At 48.8% G+C, this 25,246-nt stretch overlaps 1 protein-coding gene across 2 annotated transcripts in view; it reads left to right on the top strand.

Moving 5' to 3' along the window:
• SCARA5 (scavenger receptor class A member 5) overlaps nucleotides 1-24,072 on the top strand; it is a 121,060-nt gene extending 96,988 nt beyond the window's left edge. For both annotated transcript variants that reach the window (XM_032143868.2, XM_058433498.1), the window contains exons 8-9: nucleotides 14,249-14,446; nucleotides 21,881-24,072. In XM_032143868.2, the coding sequence (XP_031999759.1) occupies nucleotides 14,249-14,446; nucleotides 21,881-22,017 (335 nt within the window). In that variant the 3' untranslated portion in view covers nucleotides 22,018-24,072. The remainder of the gene's footprint in view (nucleotides 1-14,248; nucleotides 14,447-21,880) is intronic.
• The last annotated feature ends 1,174 nt before the right edge of the window (nucleotides 24,073-25,246 follow it).

Genomic DNA, 25,246 nt, shown 5'->3' with positions numbered 1-25,246 from the left:
ATGAAAAGCACTTTATGTTTGGAGAGGGCTGTTATTAAATATTTGTCTTAAGTATTCAGCCTGAGAGTCGCCTCTGTGGATTGAAAATAACAAGCCTTTGCCCTTCTCTCTGACTCTTCCATGTGGCAGCTGTGTGACCCTGAGCAAATTTTTACTTGACTTTTCTGAGCCTGTTTTCTGTTAAATGAGCTGTAATAACTAACGCACGGAGCTGCTGTGAAGAAGAAATGAGCAAATGCATGCACAAAGCACTTTGCACAGTGCCCAGCCTGTGCACGACGGGACCTCAGTAGATAATCATTCTCTCCTCTTTTTATGCCTGACTTGAGCTCTGTCCTGGGTAGTACCCAGAACTTGGCTGTGTTGTCGCTGGGTTTGGGGATGGCTCTGAGCCAGGTGTGGCCAAGCCCTGCTGGCAGTAGATAGCTCTGAGGTTACCCCAGCCTTGGAAGCCAGTTCTGAGAGATGGCAGCCACTGGCCATTACACAGTCCTCCTAAACCCGCTGGGGACGGAGTAATGAAACCACTTGCTCAGTTTCGCTGAAAGAAGAAAAAGGCTATTCCTCATCTCACACCCCAATGATAGCCGTGAATCCCCAAGCACACAGTGTAAAATAAGGTAGGGAATAATCGGATGCAAAACCCTGGGATGTCCAGAGATGCCAGGGCGAGTACGTGAAACCAGATCCTGGCTTTAAAATCCTGTAATGCATTCCCCAGAGATGCTGTCGGGTTCCCTTCCATTCCCAGAGGCAGGATGAGCAGCTGTCTGGCGTGCTACAGAGAGGAGAGGATCTCTGTGTTTGAAGTAGAGGGAAGGGGTTCAAGGCCAATGTCCGAGACCCCTTCCAGCTCCAGGGTTCGGGGCATCTAGGGTAAGACCCAGCACACTTTGCCTGGGACCCTGCTTGTCTGACATATATATTTACAAAGCAAAGAGAGCAAAGAAATGTTTGTTTTGAGAGGAGAATCCCCACATAGTAGATTTCTAAGGTCTGCACTAGGAGCTCAAGTGTGGTCGCAGCCCTAGCATTGCATTCCTGGGCCATTCCAGAGCTGCCTTGCTTAACAAATAACATCCAGTTTGCATCAATGTACAGAAAGTTGCTGACAGCAGGAGCCGGTCTTCTGCCTCATGGATGCCCTGGTCCTGCCTCCCCTAATATGCTAGGGAACCAGGAATTGAGCCCTGGGGAGAACAGAGGAAGTTAGGAGGAGACTCGTTTAATTCAGGGGATGAGCCTTTTTGTTCCTGCTTCCTACGAGTGCAAAGAGGCATTCAGGGATACATCCCTGCTTGGCCACTGGTGTCCAAGCCATCCCAAGCATGGGGACCCTCGGAGCTGACCCACATGCTGCTGGGAGGACTGCCAGCTGGCCAGGGGTGGGAGCCCATAATGATGATACCTCACGCTAGGTGCCAAGTCCTTGACATGCCCTGTTGCTCCCAGCTGCCACCGTGATGCCCACTTCAAGAAGAGGTGAGGAGTGATCACTTCTGGCCCATGGTGGAGCCAGATTCCAGCCCTGCTCCTGAGTCCAGCCTGCCTCTTTCCACCCTTCTGAGTTGTCTCCCCACAGGAATCACCATGACAGTGTTTCACGCCATGCAAATTCCTGATTTCCCCAGGACCCACAGAGGCAAGTAGCTGATCAGTTCTCAGATGGGTGCATGGGATTCACAGGTGCCCTCTTCAGGCTTTTCCAGTCCCAAGGACCAGAGACTCATCTGGGTCATTTCAAGTAATGAGGATATGTGAGGAGATTTGGGATGACCAGGACCCATAGTTCAGGTGGGCCTTGAGGATCCTGACATGAGAAGGTCACTTGGAATCCAAGGCTGTTCTGAGGGCCACTGCCCTTTGGCTCAGCTTTTCACTGGGAGGCCTCTTCTCCAACATGGCTTATTGATTCCACCGTCCCAGCCTCTCGGTCTCTTTGTGTCTGCTTAGCTCTCTCTGTATTCCCCAGTTTGAACTCCTGGGAGAGGTGGCCCTCCTAATCTTCATCAGAGAGGCTGGGACAGAACTTCTGAGTCAGGCCAATGATTCATGGTCTTTCCCACGTGGAAGGCAATGCCCAAGGGCTGTGAGCATGGCGCACACCTGACCAGCCTGTCGAGAGCCACGCTCTAACCACATCTGATGTCTAAGACAGACAAAGCTGGACTCTAGTTACAGTGGTAAGAACAGATCGTAATCAGCGATAGCTATTGCAGCAGGGAGGAGTCCAGCATGAACTGAATGCAACCTCGATGTGTACAGAGGTGACAGGTATTTTAAGGGAAAATGAGGGATTAGGGAGAGGGAAGAGTGGGGACTCAGTAGAGTCAGGGAAGTGAAAAATTACAAAAAGCAGAAAGGAGCTAGTTCGTGTAAAACCCATCTGGGTTTGATAACTGGTGCTTATCACAGGGAGGCTTTCTGCATCCCACAGTGGCCAGGGGACAGGGGCCCTGTCTTCAGGTGTTGGCTGGAACGTACAGGACATTCTTTTGGTAGTCGTGCATTTTCTCAGGCAGGCACTTTAAGGGGGGCCAGATCATCCTAGGGGTGGAATCTTGAGCTGTTAGAAACTATATTAGTGGGCTGGGCGTGGTGGCTCACGCCTGTAATCCCAGCACTTTGGGAGGCCGAAGCGGGCGGATCACGAGGTCAAGAGATCGAGACCATCCTGGCCAACATGGTGAGACCCTGTCTCTCCTAAAAATACGAAAAGTAGCCGGGCGTGGTGGTGCACACCCACAGTCCCAGCTACTCAGGAGGCTGAGGCAGGAGAATCACTTGAACTCTGGAGGTGAAGGTTTCAGTGAGCCAAGATTGTGCCACTGCAATCCAGCCTGGATGACAGAGTGAGACTCCTCCATCTAAAAAAAAAAAAAAAAAAAAAAAAAAACAGAACACCTATAGTAGTGTCTGTTCACATCTATACAGACATGTCCCGTGTCTTTATAGAGGGAAGGTTGAGGTTCAGGAGAGCCTGGCTACAGAGCCTTTGTCACTGATCCCCTCAACAACCCTGAGAGGCCCATGTGACAGTGAAGAAATGAGCAAGTCTGAGATGCCTCTCAGACTTTCAAGAGCACTTGTAGCTTGCCTGGACTGGCCCTGCCTATCCAGTCTCTGCCCTGGGCTCCCCTTACCCACCACGCTGCCTGCTTCAGACCCACACCTGCCGGGACAGCCTGGAACTGCCTCGCAGCATTTTGCATCCAAAGAAGAGACAGGGTGAAACACCTCTGCGTCCCCAAGGCTAGATTGATACATGTTTAGACATCAGTTAGCAAGGTGGGGATCTAGAATGACCTACAGAAGGGCAGCACAAATCGACGCAATCCAGGGTCAGGCTCCAAGTCACTGTGTGCACAGTGAGCTGTGGCCTCCATGCTGGGGCAGCACCTTTCACACCCTCCCACCCTGAACAGGTGGGATCTGTGGGTGACAACAGCACCCATTCTGAACATGCAGGCACTGGAGGTTAAGACTGGAACCAGGGAGGTACAGGGATCTGGAGGCATTCAGAAGGGGATTCCAATCATGCTTGCTCATAAAGTCATGCGTGCATCTACCCATTGCCCTCCACGCCATCTATTCAGCATTTAGGGCCCTCAGCCAGCCACGTGTCGTGTTAAGTGTTAAGGGGCCATGGGCAAACAAGACATGGTCTCTATTTCCAAGGGAAAATAGTATTTGTGCTTGTAACCCTCACAGATGGAGAGCAGTGCCACCTGGTTTTAGGAGTGCCAGCCTGCTCCACCCTGGGCCCTGCTGGTTTAACCTCAAACTGTCTTCTCTTGGTATTATGGTTTGTTACTGAAAGTAGCCAGTGTCAGAAAGAGAAGTGGTCTCAGAAGGATCTGGCATCCCAGTAATGGCTGGTGACTTCTCTCTCAACCTCAGTTTCCTCATTTCTAACTGAGGGTTTTGGAGCCCCTGAGTTCTCTGCCAGCTTTGACGTTCTGTGGTCTTTCTTATCTATTTTAAACTGTTAGTTCATTTGAGTGAGTTCAGGGCAAAGACAACATTTATCCTTGCATCCTTAGTGCCTAGCACAATCCTGGAATGTGGTAGTAATTCCATACCTGCAACTGGATGGATAAATAAATATGCAATTGAAAAAATAAACACAGACATTGATAAAATATGCATAAAGAATTAATACAGATAATGCATTTTTTAGTGCTGCAAATCTGTGCACAGGAAGTAGAATCACCCTGGACTTCAACAAATATTATCACTTTCCTCAAAAGCTAAGGCTGGTTTATCCTTCCCCTGCCTGCAATCGTTGACATGTTCATTTTCAAATGCAAACTCAACAATGGCTATGCTTCACAAAGGCAACCCTGCCTTCTTGATTCTCCCATAAGACTCAGGAGAAACCAAGCTGTTTCTATGAATTTTAGTTAGAAGTATTGCAGTTCCAGGGTTAAAGTAATTGTTTTTCATGTAACTGCTCCATCAAAAGGCATCTTGCATCAAAGTTGTGATGCAAATTGGTGGACCATGCTCAGGGATCTTCTGAAGAAAGAATTCTAGGAAAGAAAGGAGGGTGTAGATGGAGAATTGGCTTGAGGGTTAAGTCTCAAGTTCAGGCCCCAGCTCTTCTGCTAGCTACGGGATGACTTGGGTAAGGCACGTCACCTCTCTGGGCGTCTGCTCCCACATGTGTCATGCAAAGAGTGTGGACTACGTCATCTTCAAGTCTCTACCAGCTGGCAAATGCTATGCTTCACCAACATTTGTGATTATTGGAAAAGCCCAAGGATGGTGTCACAATTACCTAAAAATCGCTCCAAGCACTAAGTAATGGGACATCTGTTGCCGACAACTAAGCTAATGGAAGTTGTTCCTAGTGATATCCTGAGAAAATGCTAAAATTCCTTGTCCAGACCCATGCCTTGATCTTCTCCATGACCTGGCCTCATCTGTGCCTCAGCTGTACCCTCTTTACTGGGGAACAAGCTCAAGCTTTGAGATATTTGGGGCCTGGAGAAAGAGGGTGGCTGAGGACCATGGGGTTGGTCCCAGGGGTGGCCTGGGTGAAGGGCAGGCTCAGTACAACAGGTCAAGGAATGAGGAGGCAGGTGCTGTGGTCTGGGGCTGCAGTGAGGCAGAGAGCTCCAAGCCGAGGCTGGAACTGACACTCCAGAAAACTTGTGGGGTGAAACAATGAGCCCCTTGATCTGGGAGACAGCAAGGAGGCTACCCAGCCAGGAGCCAGTCTCCTGCCCTACGTTCCCTCAAACCACTTTCCTCTCCTAGGGTTACACAGTGAAACCAGGCAGGGATGCTCTGGTCTGGGCTGTGAGGTGATAGCACTTTTCTCTTTCTGCTTCTCCGTATCAAAGGGAAGAACCTTGGTCACAGGGTGTTGATGGGGCTTGTAACCAAACCGAAGTGGGATCTCCTTGCCTTGGCATGGTAAAGCCAAACATCCATACTGAAGTTGTGCAGTGGGAGGAAGCATGGTGTTTCTCTTTGCTTGCAAGGCACCAAGCAAAGAGAATCTGGTAACTGACACTTAAGACTCAGTCTCCTGGATGGCTTACAAGCAAGGCTGTTTGAAGGCAATGATAAATTTCAGGAAAGCAGAAGTTACAGGCAAATTTGTAAATCAGTATGTGGATGTTATACACTGGTTTGGCCTAAAAAGATGGGAAATCTGGAAGCAAGGGCTTAAAGGTCATACATGGCTTCAAAGACTTTCTGATTTGCAATTGTTTAAGGAAGGGAAACTTTGTCTAAAAACTTGGGTTCAGCAGAAAGGAATATTAAGGTCTGGCCTGTGGATGTGACTTCTTCCAGGTCCTCAGAGCTAGCTAGGTGCCTGGAATTTTCCTTTATTCTATAGCACTGGAGAATAAAGAACACAGTCATTAGCTGGGCATGGCAGCATGCACTCTGTAGTCCCAGCTACTTAGGAGGCTGAGGCGGGAGAGGATGGCTTGAGTCTGGGGGACAGAGGTTGTAGTGAGCCGAGATCATGCCACTGAACTCCAGCCTGGGCCACAGAGTCAGAATTTGTCTCAAAAAAAAAAAAAAAAAAAAAATCCGTCAATCAGAGTTCAGGCCTCAGTTTCCCCTCATTTGAGGTCTATATGCCAGCAAATCCATTTGGTTCTGGGTTTCTGAAAAACATCCAGCTGGGTTTCTGAAGAACACCTCAGGGACATATGTTAAGATGTTCTCTTTAGTTTCTATAGAGAGCCAAACATCTGATGACTCTAACTTCTTTGACTATTGCTTTAAGCTACTATTACTTTCTTTCTTATCAAGTTGCTCATTTGCTTCTTGGGGCTAGCCTAGAATTTCCCTTGCAGAAACTCAAGATTTTATTTTATTTCCATGTTTGGGGGCCTAGCAGCCCCTAAGTCCCTGCTCCATCTCAGGCTCATGGTCCCCAATTCTGGGGTAGCAGGGAAAAGAGGAACAGAGATGAGCCCTGCGGACATCTGGGTGTCTCTGCCTAAGGGGGCAGGGGTGAGCATTACACGAAAAAGCTCTGCCAAAGCCTTGTGGGATGGGGATTGGAACAAGCTGTCAAGAACAGCCTCTCCTTGTTTTTAGTAAGGAATAGCTCTTGGTGTCTCCCTTCAGCTTGGGTTTTCCAGCCAAGTGATGCTATGTGCCAGTGCCATTCCTGCACAGAGCTGGTGGGGACCAGCCTTGTAGCCAGTACCATTCTCTCAACTTGCAAACCATGAAGGCATGGACAGGTAGACCCCAGTCTGCAGGTTAGGGATCCAGAACAAGAGGAAAAGTGTGATAGTCTCTGCACCTAATGCCCTCACCTGAGGGGTGCAAATCAGATACCCACACAGGAGTGGTATGGGGCAGGGTTTTCTTCCGGGTTGCTGATCCTCATTTGCTCAGGAAGGATTTTCCAGGGCTCAATGCGGTATGATGCCAAGGAGGAGGTGAAGGGGCCTCGCAGTCATTGAAGGGCAGTTACTAGGGGACGTGGCTGCAACCTCGAAAGCCTGGAGTCCCATTGCTTATCACCAGCTCTCTTGCCCTTTGCCCTCTACCTGGAGCATCTGCTCTTGCTTTGGAGCCTAGGAATGTCTGAATTTCACACAGTCAAGAATCCCTGTCTCCCATTTTCCTCCACTGCCATGTGCAGAGAGAGGCATCTCCCTGACTCCAGTAGCCCCATTCCCCCTGCAGGGACCCTCTTGGGGGCATCTGAGGAAGAAAGTCCCTGGACTGATAGGAAGAGTCTTGGGGAAGTCACGGACCAGGCTGAGGCTGCCTCTCAGTCACCGCGTCTGATTAAGTGGGGGCTGACACATTGTGGGGCAAGAGCATTTCCCAGTGGTGGTTGGTTGCTTGGTGGGAAAGCTTTGACCTGGGGCAGAAACTGCCGGGAGAAAGCAGAATTTAAACCCTCTGCCCACAGAAACCCAAACCTCTTAAATCATGACGTCCTTCTCGGGCTAGAGGGTAGTCACTGTTGGAGGGCGTTGGTGAGTCCCCAAGTGTGTTGCTGGAGGTGGCCTCATTACTCAGCTCTGGGAAAGGCTCCTGCCTGCCTGCCAGTGTCCCCTATACCTCTTCAGGGACAAAGGAGGCCAGAGACACAAGTTTCTGAATTTAGACTCCAAGTTCCTGAATGAGGGCAGCCTACATCATAAGCAAGTCAGACCTCAGCCTGTGGTTTCCCAGAGAGGTGGTAACAGAGCTGAGATTTTGTTGGGCAGGGAGAAAAGGATGCAAAATCCACAGCTTAGGGCCATGCTCTGTGAAGTGGAGCTAGAACAAAACGCACCCTCTGATTTGGGTGAGTCCAGGGGAGAAGGTGTGGCTTTCAGATTTGTGTTGACCCTGCTGGGGTAGGCAGCATCTGTTGACCCTGTGGGCAGGCGGCCCCCCACCATGGGGGGAAGCCCTGAGTCTAGGGGATCTGGGGACAGGTGGTGAGGAGCAGGCCTCCATGCTTAATGAACCGACACTGGGGTCTGGGTGGAGTGGTGCCTTGTCCAGCCTCGCCCAGGTGCTCTCCAGTTCTTTTTCTCCCTTGAGGGCACTTTTCAGTTCCTGAGATCAATGTGGTCCCTACTGGGGAGACCATAGGAGCCCTGCAGGCCATGACTTCGCTCAGTGCATGGTGAGCACGGGCCATGGGCCAGAGACATCCTTGAAATTGATGCTATGCGTCCCATAATTATGGTTATCATATGTTTTCAATTTTTTGAAGGTGTCTTATTTCCAAATATTCTTCTGTCACTTCTATATACATAGAAACCTCTTGGGAATTTCAGTATTTCAGCATCCAAATGACATTTTCCAGACTTCCCGTTGCACCCACCGTGATCATCTGACAGCCATGTCCCCATTCTCTCACTTGAGAGGTACGGTCATTGTAATAGCCTGAGCTCCGGGTCCAGAATCCAGAGTCATCTCAAGTAGAGAAGGCAGCAAGTATGTGATTAGAAGGGTTGTGATGTAATAAAGAGGATGCTGGAGATTTGGGGCCCTGATGGTGGATTCTCCATTCAGGTTGCCACCAAAGCCCTGGACTCTGGGGAGCCATGCCTTCCAGCCAGCACCTGCCCATCTGGATCCATATTAATGAGTCCCTCCATTCATGCATGCCCTCCCTTTGCACAGGCTGGGCATCTCAGTGCACCGGGCTCTGTACCAGGTCACGTGATCCTCAGAAGGCTCACAGTGTCCTAAGAGAGTAAATAGCAATAGCAATTATGATACAAAGCTATAAGCATGTACCTAGAAGGGGCCCTGTTGGGTATGGGGACCAGGGAAGGAGAAGAGGCATCTAAGCTGAGATCTAAAAGACAAGGAAAGCTTAGGCCAGAGTATAGAAAGGAGTTTTCTGAGGTGGAGGAGTCCATGTCCTTCCTCAGCTCATTCAGGTCTCCACTCAAGGCCTGCCTTCTCTACCCGTCCAAAATGGCACCTGCTCTCACTCCTCACTCTCCACCCTCTTCCTTGTTCACTTGTCCAAGACAGTACCTGCCCCCTCATTCCCTCCCTTGTCCACCTGTCCAAGATGGTGCCTGCCTTCTCTCTCATTTCCTTCCTTGTCCACTCGGCCAAGATGGTGCCTGCCCTCACTCTCCACTCCTTTGTTCACTTGCCCACAATAGTGCCTGCCTCACTCTGTACTCCCTGTGCTTCTGTTCTCATCTATGCTCTTATCACCGCTTGGCTATAATTACGGATTTGTTTTTGTTGACTAGCTGTATTGCTAGACTCTCCCTAGAGTGTCAGCTCCATGAGGGCAGGGACTCTGTTCGTGGGTGTATCCACAGCTGTCTAATAGACTCTCAGTCACTTACTTGGCTAAACGAGTAGGTGCACAAAGTGAGTTCAGGCTGGCCAGAACAGAGAGGCTAAGTCGGGGAGTCTCCGACCGTCTACCCTGGCTGCCTAGTCACACCCAGTTACACTCTTCCTGTTGTTTCGACCCCACACCTGACCTCTACCTGGCCTGCTCTGCGACTCACAGCACCCTCCTGCCACTTCTTGCCCTACTTGCTGACCCCACACTGTGGCTTCTGTTGTAGGCCTCCTGGTGCAGCCAGAGGTGAGGCAGGTCTGTGAGAAACCAGGGCTGACAGCCTGGCCTCAGCCAACCCAGGGCCAAGCCCCCCCGCAGGGCCGGGTCCCTCTTGGTGCTGCAGGCTGCAGGTTAGCCTGTCCTTACTGCCCCCGGGGAGTTTGTTAGTGTCAGACCCAGCCTCTGAATGCCAGCTCTTCTCCATGTTTTTCTTCTCCAGGATCTCTCTCTTCTCTTGCACAGCCTCAGCCTGTTTGGGGACACCCTGAATGAGTTTGTATTTGCAGTCTGTGTGGGGAGAACGGTCACCTGGCCAGGGATGAAGGATCTGCAGCAAATACATCCAATATCGAGAGGAGGCATCCCTCGTGCTCTTGCTGTAGTCTTTAGCATCCTTCCTGGGGTTGGGGTCGCCTCCTGGTGGCTTCCTCAGTTCCTCTGCAGAATTTTCTGGGGTTTTCTTGGCCCAGGCATGTGGCCAGTTCTGAGTTCTCTCCTCTCTCATGGGGCACAGATGTCAATTCTGCCATCTCCTCTAGGACCTATGAAAGTCTTTGCCACATCACAGTCATTAAAAGGAGGCTCCTTCCAGCCCACTTGGCCAAATACAAGACAAAGGAAAAACAAAGTCCAGGAGTGCCGCGCTTATTGGTAGTAGGGCTTGAGTAGGTTTGTTATTTTCTCTGGCAGTTCAGATAGGCATTTTCCTGCATTGTGTCACCCACTTGTCACTGGGTCCCAGTACAATGTCCACCCCCACCCCACATGACACCAGTGGATTCTGGCTTTAAAAAGAGATGACCTTGATTTCTTCTCTGGCCTTGTATTACTGAGGGTTGGAGCTAGAAGGAACCTTGCTGATTGATCATGTAATCCAAATGCCAGTCCACAGCCCACAAACCAATTGTCTCTGAATTATTTGGGACACTTGGAAAAATATAGATCCCTCACTCTTGCCACCAAGATTCTCTTTCTGTAGGTCTGGATTGGCCGCAGAATCTGGTGTTCCTAATGATTTTGATAAGACCACTGACCACTCCAGTATCTTATCAAGTGAGAACGCTCAGGTCCCAGCAGCAGAAATAGCCCCCAAGAGTAGGGGGGCGGGCAGGATGGTGAAAAGGATGTGGGAAGACACATAAGGAAACCCAAGCTGTGATCCCAGCTCTGGCACTGACCATGTGTATCACCCTGAGACTATGACTTTCCAGCCAAACCCTGGCTTTGTGATGATCCAAAGGCTTCTTTCAGTTGCTCTGGTTTTCTTTGAGCCACCAACATTTCCTCTTGGAGAAGCAATGCGTTGTAATGCTCAGGAATGACTCTCTACTCCATTCTGCAAACATTAATTTTTCATTTCCTCCAGCCAGGCTGTGTGCTAAGCACTGAGTTTAGAGATCAAGGTGACAGGGGCTCAGTCCTCAGAGAAGGGGGAACAGACCCACACTGCTGATGCTTCCATGGGCCAGGATTGTGCCCCAGAGCCCTTTTAGCTTTGTTACATTGTGTTTGCATGACAATCCTGCAGTGTATTTGTTGTTCCCATGTTGCAGTTGGGGAAATGCCCTTAGAGAGGTTGTGAGGCTACCTTAAGTTCATTCAGGTCGAAAGGGCCTACTATGCGCCATGTGCTATTCTGAGTTCTTCACATCTATTACCATGTTTTATTGATTCTGTGACACTCATTTATATATCTGTGAAATCAGGAAGCATCTGGCACTTGACATAATTTGCCACCTACCCGGCAGTTTTTTTCCTTCTTAATGGCATATAAAACAGGTGCCTGTTACAACAGGTGGCATCTCAGATTTGATGAACCAATGTGTCTCACAGTTGCAGATAGCAACTGGCAGAACCAGAATTCACAACCGGCTCTCTCTGGCTTAAAGCACTTTCACGCTCACAGCCTAGTGGGAAAGTGAACATGAATGACCAAATCAGGGCTGAGACATTTCCCGGGACACAGCAAGGCTACCTGCCCACAAAGCCTTAACCATCCTTGGCTTCCTATTTCTCCTACACCCTCCTCCCTGGCAGGCGAGGCTGCTGGTCACTGGGTCTCAAACAGTGGAGAGAAATCTGGTAATCACACTCCTTGATATTTACCCAAATGAGCTGAAACTGACATCCACATGAAAACCTGCACATGGATATTTATAGCAGCTTTATTCATCCAAGCAAAAACTTTGAAGCAACCAAGATGTTTTTCAGTAGGTGAATGGATGAATAAACTATGGTGTACATAGAAAATGGAATATCATTCGGTCCTAAAAAGAAAGGAGCTATCAAGCCACGAAAAGACATGAAGGAACCTTACATGAAGGTTCACTTACTTAAGTGAAAGATGGCAGTCTGAGAAGGCTGCATACTGTATGATTCCAACTATGACATTCTGGAAAAGGCAAAACTATGGAGACCGTAAAAAGATCAGTGGTTGTCAGGGGCAGGGTGGAGGGAGGGATGAATAGTCTCGCTGAATAAGTGGAGCACAGAAGACTTTTAGGACAGTGAAAAGATTCTGTATGATATCATAATGGCGAATATACGTTATTATACATTTGTCCAAACCCACTGCATGCAGAGTACCAAGAGTGTACCCAAATGTAAACTGTGGACTCTGGGTGATGACGAGGCCTCAGTGTAGGTTCATTGAGTGTACAAATGCACCACTCTCGGGGGATGTTGATAACGGGGGAGGCTGTGTCTAGAGGGAGGGGTAGTGTATATGGGAATTTTCTATACCTTTCAATCAATTTTTCTGCGAACCTAAAATTGCTCTTTAAAAAAGACTATTTTATTTTATTGTTTATTATTTCAACTTTTATTTTAGATTCAGGGGGTACATGTGCAGGTTTATTACCTGGGTATATTGCGTGATGCTGAAGCTTGGAGTATAGATGATCCTGTCATCCAGGTAGTGAGCATAGTGCCCAGTAGTTAGTTTTTCAACCCTTACCCCTCTTTTCCCCTCCCCCATCTTGTATTCCCACCCCCACCCCTGTGTTTAGCTCCCACTTAAAAGTGAGAATATGAGGTATTGGTGTTCTGTTCTTGCGTTAATTCACTTAGGATAATGGCCTCCAGCTGCATCCATGTTGCTGCATAGGACATGATTTTGTTCTTTTTCATGGCTTCATAGTATTCCATGGTGTATATGTATATGTACCACATTTTCTTTATTCAATCTGCTGCTAATGGGCACCTCGGTTGATTTCCATGTCTTTGCTATTGTGAATAGTTCTGCAATGAACATATGAGTGTATGTGTCTTCTTGGTGGAATGACTTATTTTCCTTCAGACGTACACCCAGCAATGGGATTGCTGTGTCAAATGATAGTTCTGTTTTAAGTTCTTTGAGAAATCTCCAAACTGCTTTCCACAGTGGCTGAACTAATTTACATTCCCACCAACATTACATTCCCTTTTCTCCACAGGCTTATCAGCATCTGTTGTTTTTTGACTTTTTAATAATAGCCATTCTGACCGGTGTGAGATAGTACCTCATCCTGGTTTTGATTTGCATTTCTCTAATGATTAGTAATGATGAGCATTTTTTCATGTTTGCTGGCTGCTTGTATATCTTCTTTTGAGAAATATCTGTTCATGTCTCCTGCCCACTTTTTTTTTTTTTTTTCCTGAGACAGGTTCTTGCTTTGTCGTGCACGCTGGAGTGCAGTGGCACAAACATGGCTCACTGCAGCCTTAACCTCCCAGGCTTAAGTGATCCTCCCACATCAGCCTCCCGAGTAGCTAGGACCACAGGCAGGGGCTACTATGCCTGGCTCATTTATTATTATTATTTTGTAGAGACAGGGTTTCCCCATGCTGCCCAGGCTGAGGCTGGTCTTGAAGCCCTAGCCTCAAGTGATCCCCCTGCCTTGGTCTCCCAAAGTGCTGGGATTATAATCATAAGCCACCAAGCCCAGCCCCTCTTTTGCCCACTTTCTGATGGGGTTATTTGTTTTTTGCTTGTTGAATTACGTTCCTTATAGATTCCAGATATTAGACCTTTGTTGACCTTTGTTGGATAAATAGTTTGCAAATATTAGTATTTTCTCCCATTCTCTAGGTTGTCTGTTCACTTTGTGGATAATTTTTTTTTTTTCCTGTACAGAATCTCTTTAGTTTAATTAGGTCCCACTCGTCCACTTGTCAATTTTGGTTTTTGTTGCAATTGCTTTTGAGGACTTAGTCATAAATTTTTTTCAAGGCCAATGTCCAGAATAATGTTTCCCAGGTTTTCTTCTAGGATTCTTACAGTTTGAGGTCTTATATTTAAATCTTTTATCCATCTTGAGTTATATAATTTTGTATCAGGTGAAAGGTAGGGGTCCAGTTTCATTCTTCTGCATATGGCTAGCCAACTATCCCAGCGCCATTTATTGAATAGGGTGTCCTTTCCCCACTGCTTATTTTTTTGACTTGGTTGAAGATCAGATGGCTGTAGGTGTGTAGCTTTGTTTCTGGGCTCTCTATTTTGTTCCATCGGTCTCTGTGTCTGTTTCTGTACCAGCACCGTGCTGTTAAAAAGGCTATTTTTTTTAAGTTGGGGAGAAGGCTGGCAAAGGGCAGGAGAGGCACAGGGTGATTTGGGGGCTGAAGTCTTGATATAGCTGGGCCCCAGCTCTCTCTTCCTCCTACCCAGGGGTAGAGGGAGTCAAAGAAGGCCCCTGGGGGCGGGTCCTGGTGTGTCTAGAGCTGGGTAGTGACAGTTGGCTGCTCCGGCAGGTGGCGTGGAGGCCCCGATGATGATCCGCCTGGTGAATGGCTCAGGCCCGCACGAGGGCCGCGTGGAAGTGTACCACGACCGGCGCTGGGGCACCGTGTGTGACGACGGCTGGGACAAGAAGGACGGAGACGTGGTGTGCCGCATGCTCGGCTTCCGCGGTGTGGAGGAGGTGTACCGCACAGCTCGATTCGGGCAAGGTAAGGCGCTCTGAGGGCAAAGGACATGGGAGAGGGCCTGCACGTCCTAGGACTGGGCTCACCTCCAAAGCCCAAGTCCCTCCCACTGCAATTCTGCGAGGTCCCCATTGTCTCCCGGAATGCTTGCTGCAATGAGAACTCACTGCCCCAGCCCAGGCAACCATCTCCGGTGGTCATCAGACCCTTCTGATGATTAGAACATTCTTCCTTTCGTGGATCTAAGTCCTGTCTCCTGGTGGTGTCCCATACCAACCCTTCCCAGTCCTGTGTCCCAGGCACAGCTGCTGTGGTCTCTCTCCCCCTGGCTAGCTCTTCAGACCTTTATAACGTGCTCTCATGTCTCTATTATGTTTTTATCATTAACACTTAGATGATACTCAGTGTGCCAGCCTATGTTCTCAACATGTAACAAATATTTACCCATTTCATCTTTACAGCACTATGAAGTATACAGGTATCATCGCTGTGTTTCTTTTTTCAAGGAGGGGAACAGGATCTTGTTCTGTCTTCTAGTTTGGAGGGCAATGGTGCAGTCATGGCTCACTGCAGCCTTGATCACCCGGGCTCAAGCGATCCTCCCACCTCAGCCTCCTGACTAGCTGGGACTACTAGCAATCTCCAGCTAACTTTTCTTTTTATTTTTAATAGAGAGGAGGTCTCGCTATGTTTCCTAGACTGGTCTCAAACTCCTGGGCTCAAGCAGTCCACCCATCTTGGCCTCCCAAAGTGCTGGGATTACAGGTGTGAGCCACCGTGCCCAGCCATCCCTGTTTTTCAAATGAGGAAATAAAAGCGCAGAGAGGTTGAGTAACTTGCCCAAGGTCACACAGCTAGGAAATGTCAGACCCGGAGTTTCAGGCCCAAGCAGATGTCTTAAGAGTCTGTATTTGAACCACTCTGCTGGGCTGTCTCTGCCTCTCTGAGTCTTTTCTTCTCCAGATTAATCCCCAGATATTCATCTTGTCCTCATATGACAAGATTTGGAAAGCCTTCATCATTTTGGTTGCTTTCCTTTTGAAAGGCTGAAGCACACTGACCTTCCTACAGATAGTACAAGAGACTCTGAGGAAGGGGCACAGACCCTTCTTAGATAGATGGCTGATTTAAACCCTGCATTTGTTTCCTGATGGAAAGAATCAGACTCTTGTGTTGACTCACAACTAAAACAATGGTCCCACATACACAAACCTGGTACTCCCCACACCCATTCAGCAGTGAGCTTTCCCTTGATGGCGTGTCCTGGCCCTGTTGCTTCTGCACTCTGGGTCTTGGTGTCCTGTCTGTAACTAAAGGGCCTGTAGGCTCTATGATGGGTCTCCCAGCCTGGGCCCCCTGGGATTTAAGATGCCACTGCTCACCTGTGGGGAAGACCAGGTGGGTGTGGGGAGGGATTGGGGCTGATCCTCTCACACCCAGTTACCAGGCCCCCTGGTGACCTGTGGATGGCAGCCCGCTGACAGCAGCGTTCCCCACATCATGGAGTGGAGCCGGGTATACCTGCTATCTTGCCTGAGGTCATCGCTGTCCAACCCGCTGTGCTAAATGGCTACAGGTTGAGGGGAGAAAGTGGCATGTCCCTTCCAGATGGGGACTCGGAGCCAGGTCACATCCAGACTGGAGGTGGAAGCCTCCACTCCTCCCAGCTGCCTTCCTCTTCATCTCTATGAGGGGCTGCTGCAGTTCTTGGTCTGAATCTCATCCCACAGATCTCATTGGTAATTGACTGAAAGTGACCCTTGGTGAAATCTGTCGAGCCAGCTGGCAGGGAGTGCAGTATTAAGGGCCAGAGTTTGAGGGGCAAGTTCAAAGGGATCCGGCACCATGAAGGGCAGCCTACCAGGAAAGAATACTGTTCTCCCACCTAAGGCTTGGGGCTGGATTCCAGCTGGTTTTGGCTAAGGAAAACCACTGTTGTTGTTGATTAGAATAGGAACAGTCCCCAGATTCCCATTTTGAGCTCCAAGAAGGCTTCTTCCTAATAAGTGGCAGTAAAACCTTTTGAGAAAAAAAATTATAAATTATTTTCAAGAAGCCAGAATAGGTGGTTTGAAGATCACAGGTCGTGTTAGCCTGACTCTGCCAGTTGGTGAAAAGGCAGTGGGTGGGCTTCGAGTGCCAGGCCAGCGATCCTGTAGACTTTGTGGCTCCTTTCACTCCCCTGATCTGTTCCTCTTGACATGTGTGGGGAAGCCCTAAGCTTGTCACTTGATTCTTTAAACTGGTCTATAGGAAGCTGGACTTGCTTTCATGAATGCCCTATTTTTTTGCACCATTATTTCCCTATCATGGTGCCCTAACAGGTCTCGGGTGCTATTCAAGACCTTGGCTGGTTGCAGGCCAGGTGTCACTAACAGTATACAGAGGGCCTTAGGGGCCTGGGCAGGGGAGGGCTGGCATAACTGAGGCTTTCTGCCAGCCCAGGCTACACTCATGTTCTCCTCCTCTCTACGAGCAGTTTCCAGGCACCTGCCATGGGCCAGGCTAGCTGCAGGGCTGGGAGACAGAGCTGACCAAGCCCAGCCCTGGCCACAGCATGGGTAATGTGTAGAGGGGGATTCTAAACCATGTGCCAAGGGTTCTAATGCTGTTGTGGTCATGAGGCTGAGAGGAGGGAAGGCTGTCATTTCTGGCAGCAGGCAGAGCCACCCTGCCAGCATCCTACCCACTGGGTGCCCCAACCCCACTCCCAGCTCGTCCGCTGTTGAGCCTGAAGGAGCCTTCCAGGTCCCTCTCGCTCTGCCTCCTAGACTTCTTCTCACCCCACTCCTTCCTGACAGTTTCCTCTCCCCAGCATGCCCAACGCCCCGCCTCCGCTGTCCTTGTGTTCTGCACACTCTCTCTGGAGGCTGCCTCCACACCTGGGGCTTCAGTCACCCCAGCTCTTCCCTCTGTCACAGTGCTCAGTGGAGCTCCAGACCCAAGTGTCAGGTGACCTTCCTGACAGCTGCACTGGGATGCCCCACGGGCTCCTCCAATGGCAGCTGTCACAATTGCACACATCTCCTTCCCACCAGATCCTGTGCCTCTCTCATTGCCATCACCAGAACCATCCTACCAGTCGGACCCCATCCCAGCCAGAACCCTCGGCCACCTCTTCCCTGTCACCACTCCCTCTCCCCGCATCAGGTTGGTCCCCGAGTCCTGCAGATCCCACCAGTGTTCACTCCTCTGGCATTCCTTGAACCTGTCCCCACCTCATCGTGGTTGCTGTCCTCCCCTTAGGAGATTAGTAGGTACAGCAGTGGTTACCCTGGAGTCAAACCACCCACGTCAGAATCCCGGATCTGCCACTTGTAGCTGGAGACCTTGACTAGATTCTCTACCCTCTCTAAGCTTCAGTTCTTCCACTATTGAAGAATTACTATAAATGCTAAAGGAGATCCTGCATGTCAAGCAGTTAGCATGCACAGGCTCCGTTGTACACACTTATCTACAGGTGTGGGGTGGAGGTAGGGGCAGTAGAGGCTCTAATCCTCCAGGAGCCACTCATCATGGCCACACACCTGCAGGCTAGCTCTGTGGCCTTCCTTCTCGTGGCTGCTGGGGAGCTTGCTTTCTTTTTTTCTCTTTTTAAGAGATGAGGTCTCCCTCTGTCACCCATGGAGTGCACCCTCTGGAGTGCAGTGGTGCAATCATAGCTTGCTGCAGCCTCGACCTCCTAGGCTCAAGCAATCCTCCTGCCTCAGCCTCCCAAGTAGCTGGGACCACAGGCATATGCTACTACACCAAGCTAATTATTTCATTTTATTATTTTGGAGAAATAGGGTCTTGCTATATTGTCCAGGCTGGTCTCAAACTGTTAGGGATCTTTCTAGAACGAGTGCCTGGTCACCTCACTCCCTGCCTGGGTCCTCAGATGATTTTTATCGCTCTCAGAATCAAGCTGGGTTTCCTTAGCTCAGCACCCAAGGATCTTCTTAGCTGGCCTCCTGCCCACCCCATACCTCTCCACACTGCACCTGCTGGTCGTTCTTGGGGCACAGATGGTGTGTTTCATGTCCCACCTCTTCTCCTGTGCTGCTCCTCCTGCTGGAAGCCTTTTCCCTTCCTCTTCCGCTAGGGAATTCCTACTCAGCTTTTAAAAGCAGCTCAATGATCATCCCTGAGGGAAGCTTTTCTGGCTCCTTCCATGCTCCCTTGCCCCCAAGATGGAAATAACCCTCCTCTATGCTCCCATCACATTTTTCTCTATCACAGCACTTCTTATACTCTCCTGATCCCTGAGATACATGGAAACATCTTGAGGGCTTCACCTTTATAGTTCCAAAACCCAAAACTACATGGCGCATAATAGGAGCTGGATAAATGCCGAAGGAAAGAAATTAAGGAGTGAGGGAAGGTAGGAAGGAAGAGAGGGAGGAATGAAGGGGGGGGTGGGAAGAAGGAAGAATGAAGGGAGTGAGGAAGGAAGCATAGAAGGAAGGAAAGAATTCCAGTGCCTGCAAAACCTGAGTCCTCCCTGTCTGCAAGCCCTGACAGTTCTCCTAGGGGTCTGGCACCATAACGTTTCTGCTGGACAGGGCATAGTAATCAGATTTTCTGTTTGCATGGGGGACGCCAAGAAAGACCCAAATGGGAGGGCCTTGAAGATGTTCTAAATTTTAAATTGGTCCAGGAGGTGCTGCAGTGATGCAAATGGAGAGGTGGAAGGGTGATTACTGGAGGGAGGCTCGGGAGGCCACGGAAGGGCCAGCGCAGCTGGGAGCATCTCCCAGGGATACAGACAGATGGAAAAGGAGGTAAGGACGGGTGCACATCAGACAGATTTGTAGGGGGGAACAGGCAGACAAAATTAGGAGTGTTCACTTCTAATTATAGCATTATTACCTCCTCTTGTACTTTTATCTAAGATAAGATTCAAATATTGGGAGATAGCTTTAGTGCAAGGGTCAGCCAACATTTTCCATAAAGTGCTGGATAGCAAATACTTTAAGCTCTGTGGGCCAGGTGGTCTCTGTCACAGCTACTCAGTTCTGCAGTTGGAGTAGGAAAGCAACCGTAGCCAATATGCAATCAAATGGTTGGGGCTGTGTTCCATTACAACTTTATTTATAAAAGCAGGCATTGGCCAGACCTGGCTCACGGTTTGCCGTCCCCTGGCTGAGTGTTACATGCTGTGGACTGTGGCTGTATGAGGAGAAAAGACTGTAGTGGCCGAACGTGACAGGCCAGGTCAGGGCCTCTTCCCCTCAATAGTTACATTCCTAGAGATGTCACTCAATCTTTCTGGGGCCTCAGTTTCCCTCTCTTAAATACCTGTTAAATAGCCATCCTGCCTTCTATGTGTGAGGCACAGATGGAAGCATGTAGGATTCAGCGTAACCTTTTCCTACTATGAATGTTACTCTAAATAAACACATAGAAGCTCAAATGTTAGCTCTACAAGGCAGAAATCTTTTGTGTCTGTCGTTTTGTATTTCTGTTCATCAGAATGGTACTAAGCACACAGAGGCCTCAATAATTTGGTTGTTTATTTGTTTGTTTTGTTTTTGAGACTGAGTCTTGCTCTGTCGCCCCAGCTGGCATGATCTCGGCTCGCTGTAACCTCCGCCTCACGGGTTCAAGCGATTCTCCTGCCTCAGCCTCCTGCGTAGCTAAGATTACAGGCGTGCACCACCATGCCCAGCCAATTTTTGTGTTTTTAGTAGAGACAAGGTAGAGACAGGGTTTTGCCATGTTGACCAGGCTGGTCTTGAACTCCTGATCTCAACGATCTGCCCTCTTCAGCCTCCCAAAGTGCTGGGATTACAGGCGTGAGCCATGGCACCTGGCCAAGAGTCTGCTTTTCTTTCTCTTTTTTCTTTTTTTGTGTGAGCAACAAGGCTATTTACTTCACCTGGATGCAGGCGGGTTGCGTCCCAAAAGAGAGTCAGTGCAGGGAGATAGGGGTGGGGCTGTTTTATAGGATTTGGGTAAGTAGTGGGTTGTTCTCTGGCGGGCAGGGGCGGGGACACAAGGTGCTCAGTGGGAGAGCTTTTGAGCCAGGAGAAGGAATTTCACAAGGTAATGTCATCAGTTAAGGCAGGAACCGGCCATTTTTACTTCTTTTGTGATTCTTCAGTTACTTCAGGCCAGCTGGACCTATATACATATATACGTTTGCAGGTCACAGGGGATATGATGGCTTAGCTTGGGGTCAGAGGCCTGACATTCCTGTCTTCTTATATTAATAAGAAAAATAACATAAAATAGTGTTGAAGTGTTGGGGCAGCAAAAATTGGGGGGGCGTGGTATGGAGAGATAATAGGCGATGTTTCTCAGGGCTGCTTCAAGTGGGATTAGAGGTGGCGTGGGCACCTAGAGTGGGAGAGATTAAGCTGAAGGAAGATTCTGTGTGTCTGCTTTTCTAACAAGCTCTCCAGTGATGTTGACAGCCCTGATCCTCAGACTGCACCTTGAGTGATCAGCTATCAGTTCTAAAGCTCAAGCAATGATTGGTACCTAGAGCTGACAGAGTTCTAGCCTCTGCCCGGTGGTGCAAGGAGCAGAGAGGGTTTGCTGGCAAGCTCCTCCGGGAATGATCCCCCGCCCCCGGCAGTGTTGACGTCACTGCAGATATACACTGCTCCTCCCTTGATGACCCCGTTCCCATTTTATTGGTCCTCCCGTGACTGGATGTGAACCAGAACCCCCTGGTGAAACACCAGCTAGAGTTTCAAGATCCTATATATGCATTTGGGCTGGGTCACCTTGGAACTGTTCTTTATTTGTTAGTCTTCTTTATTTGCTTTGGGTGTGACTAATCCCACAGAGCCCTGGAGCTTGCAGTCTTTTCCTGGGTAATTTGTAAACTGATGTGTCTTCCAGGAGACGTTTAATCTGCAAATCATTCTCTGCCTCAAAGGGCTTATTGTGTAAGAGCTACAGCTATCCAGGCCAGGAAGAGGCCCTGGAGAAGAAACAACATCCAAGGAGTTGGCGGAAGGGGCCTCTCCTCCCTGCTCCATCCCCGGATTCACTGCATGGCAATCCCGTGACAACAGGGGCTGAAAATATCTACGTAACAAAAATATGTTCAAGCCACTTAGTTCACGTGTTAGAGCCAAACAGCAGGAAGTGGTTTAAATGTTCTCTTGACATTCTTTGTAAAGGGATTTTACCGATGTACTTCAAGAGTGAATGAAAGAGTTTAAGACTTTAATAGTCAGTCCTGACACTTTCACTAAAAAGGAGAGGTAGTTTGTCCCGCTCCTGACACATAGCTGATATTCATAACTACTACCATCATCACTAACAATTATTGTGATTCTGTCCTCAAGAAACTAATCCCAGAAAATAAGTATGAGGTCTTGGGGGGGTGGAGAGGGCAGCTAGAAGCCCCTAGATTTGAGTGTGCAGCAGAGCCAAGTCAAGGGCAGACACAGTCATGCTCTCTCTTCTCCTTCTTGCCCTCCTGTGTATCCACTTAGAAGCTGTGTTTCCCTGTCTCCACAGGCACTGGGAGGATCTGGATGGATGACGTTGCCTGCAAGGGCACAGAGGAAACCATCTTCCGCTGCAGCTTCTCCAAATGGGGGGTGACAAACTGTGGACATGCCGAAGATGCCAGTGTGACTTGCAACAGACACTGAAAGTGGGCAGAGCTCAAGCTCGGGGTCCTGCACAGAGCATCCTTCCTGCATCCCTGGGGTGGGGCACGGCTTGGGGCCACCCTGACCATGCCTCGGCCACACCCCATCCAGCATTCTCAGTCCTCAGACTGCATCCCAGGACCGTGGGGGCCAGTCGTCATTTTCCTCTTGAACATATGCTCCAAAGTATAACTCTGGGAACTACTGCCCGTCTCTCTCTTCCACCAGGTTCCTGCATGAGGAGCCCTGGTCAACTGGATCACCACTTCGCCCAGCCTCTGAACACCGTGCACCAGGCCTCAATATCCCAGTTCCCTTTGGCCTTTTAGTTACAGGTGAATGCTGAGAATGTGTCAGAGACAAGTGCAGCAGCAGAGACGGTTGGTAGCATACATCATTCACTCTTCAGACAATTCCCAAACCTCCATTAGTCCAAGAGTTTCAACATCTTCCTCCCCAGCAAGAGGCAATGTCAAGGGATGAATTTCCCCCCTTTACTCTGCCTCTGCTCCCCATTTGCTAGTTTGAGGAAGTGACATAGAGGAGAAGCCAGCTGTAGGGGCAAGAGGGAAATGCAAGTCAGCTGCAGCAATCCAGCTAGATTTGGAGAAGGGAATGAAACTAGCACTGAATGACTACCATGGCACGCTAAATAGTATCTTGGGTGCTAAGTTCATGTATCCACTTAGCTGCATTGGTCCAGGGCATGTCAGTCTGGATACGATATTACCTCCAGGTAGCACTTAACTGGTCCATTCACCTAGCCTGCAAGTCAGAAGACAGAATGACTGGGACTGTGTTCCCACCTGAACTTATTGCCTTTACTTGGCCTGAGCAAAAAGCTTGGGTGCAGGACCTGTGTAACTAGGAAGTTGCATACTTCAGAACCTCCAGGGTATGAGTGCAAGGTCAAACATGATTGGCTTCCAGGCCGACTATCAATGTAGAAGGAGAGCTGATGTGGATGGAGGGTGACATGGAGGCTGCCCATGTTAAACCTGAGTCCAGTGCTCCGGCATTGGGCAGTCATGGTTAAAGCCAAGTCATGTGTGTCTCAGCTGTTTGGAGGTGATGATTTTGCATCTTCCAAGCCTCTTCAGGTGTGAATCTGTGGTCAGGAAAACACAAGTCCTAATGGAACCCCTAGGGGTGGAAGGAACTGAAGATTCCCTGTAACCTCTGGGGGTGGGGAGTAGGAATAAGGGGCCTTGGGCCTCCACAAATCTGCAATCTGCACCCTCCTCCTAGAGATAGGGAGATCATGTTCTGCTTTTTACATGAGGAGCAGAACTGGGCCATACACATGTTCAAGAACTAGGGGAGCTACCTGGTAGCAAGTGAGTGCAGACCCACCTTACCTTGGGGGAATCTCGAACTCATAGGCCTCAGGTACATGATCACCTGTCATATCAGGTGAGCACTGGCCTGCTTGGGGAGAGACCTGGGCCCCTCAAGGTGTAGGAACAGCAACACTCCAGGCTGACAACTAAGCCAATGTGGCCCTAGGTCATTCTTGCTTCCAATATGCTTGCTACTCCTTAAATGTCCTAATGATGAGAAACTCTCCTTCTGACCAATTGCTATGTTTACATAACACGCATGTACTCATGCATTCCTTGCCAGAGCCAATATATGTATGCATATATAAACATAGCACTTTTTACTACATAGTTCAGCACCTTGCAAGGTTTGCATTTAAATTAAAAAAAAAAAAACAAAAAAACTAAAGGTGAAAGACACCACATTGAACAAACTAAATTCCCAACCTGGTTCTGGCAAAGAATCCAGTTATCCCTTCCATGAAGATGCACATAACTCTCTTACTTGGTCTTTTCATTAGGAAAAACATAAGTCTTGTTTTACATAAAATAAAAACAACGTTAAAAAGTGTGTGAACCTTAAAAATGGAAGTCTACTAGTTTACATACCTACTTCAGAGGACATGGAAATGACCATGGACCTGCATTTCAGGGACTAATGGAAATTGGGCCTGGCCTAAAATACATCAGACCTTTTGTAAGAAAGAATTTCAATAAAGCAAAAAATATGTCACAAGCTTTCCGTTACATACATTCTTTCTCCTGAAAACCTGGTGAGTGTGGGGAGGGCTGGTGAATTTGGATGATGTGATCATTTTTCAGTGGGGATTGGTAGTGTGGGCAGCTTGTAGGAAAAGCCACCCTAGTATTTCTGGATGATAACACTGTCTTGACCAAGAACATGAAGGAACGTGATGGCTCAAGCCTTATTTGGTAACCAAAGGAAGTGGGTCCCAAGCAACAGAACAATCACCAAGGCCCATCTTACAAGAAAACTGCTTTTGCATTCAATAGAGAAAAGAACACCTGTCTATTTCCTCCTCGCATCTCCAGAGTCCTCACTTGGGGATGTGCTTCCCTCTGGAGTTCCGTTCAATGTAAGAAGATCGTCCAGAGTTAGGTACCGGGTCTGTGAAGTCACTGGCCCCATCATCTAAGGACAGGCAGGAATTCCAGGTACGGGACCTGAACAGTATGTGGGGATGGCACAGGTCACTGCATAGTCCTGGTCACATGCTTAAAGTGGAACCTCTGGGAATAATGTGCTGAGATTGCTACATGATAATTTGCTAAGTTAACAGAGAAAAGTTGACTTTCTGGAAATCCACAAAGGAAGTACCCTTTTCTTTCTCCTCTAAAAGTCCTGGTGGTGCACCCACCCTCCCAAATCTTTGTGGTTCCCATTCTGTAAACAGGTTCCATGGAGAAGAGCCATGGAAATACCTTTTTCTGCCCGCTTTAATATCTAAAGGGCAGATAACTTTTTCTGCCCTCTTTAATATCTAAAAGACATGACGACTGACTTTATCTTGAGTGCCTGATTTGGGGCTTACATGTGTCATAGTTAAATGCACCCACTCTTGTGCCCCGGAAACGTCTCTAAGGAGATACCACTTTCTCACCCATAGGAACCCTAGAGTTTTTTCAGCGACATTGTGTAATGATAGTCATTTTTTTTTTTTTTTTTTTTTTTTTTGAGACAGAGTCTTGCCCTGTCACCCAGGCTGGAGGGCAGTGGCCGAATCTCAGCTCACTGCAACCTCTGCCTCCTGGATTCAAGTGATTCACATGCCTCAGCCTCCCAAGCAGTTGGGATTACAGGCGCACGCCACCACACCCAGCTAATTTTTGTATTTTTAGTAGAGATGGGGTTTCACCATGTTGGCCAGGCTAGTCTCGAACTCCTGGCC

The sequence above is a fragment of the Hylobates moloch genome, unplaced genomic scaffold, assembly GCF_009828535.3.
Source record: "Hylobates moloch isolate HMO894 unplaced genomic scaffold, HMol_V3 SCAFFOLD_22, whole genome shotgun sequence".
Classification (NCBI taxonomy): Eukaryota; Metazoa; Chordata; class Mammalia; order Primates; family Hylobatidae; genus Hylobates; species Hylobates moloch.
The sequence above is the reverse complement of the archived record's forward strand: the minus strand, read 5'-3'. Positions and strand labels throughout refer to the sequence as shown.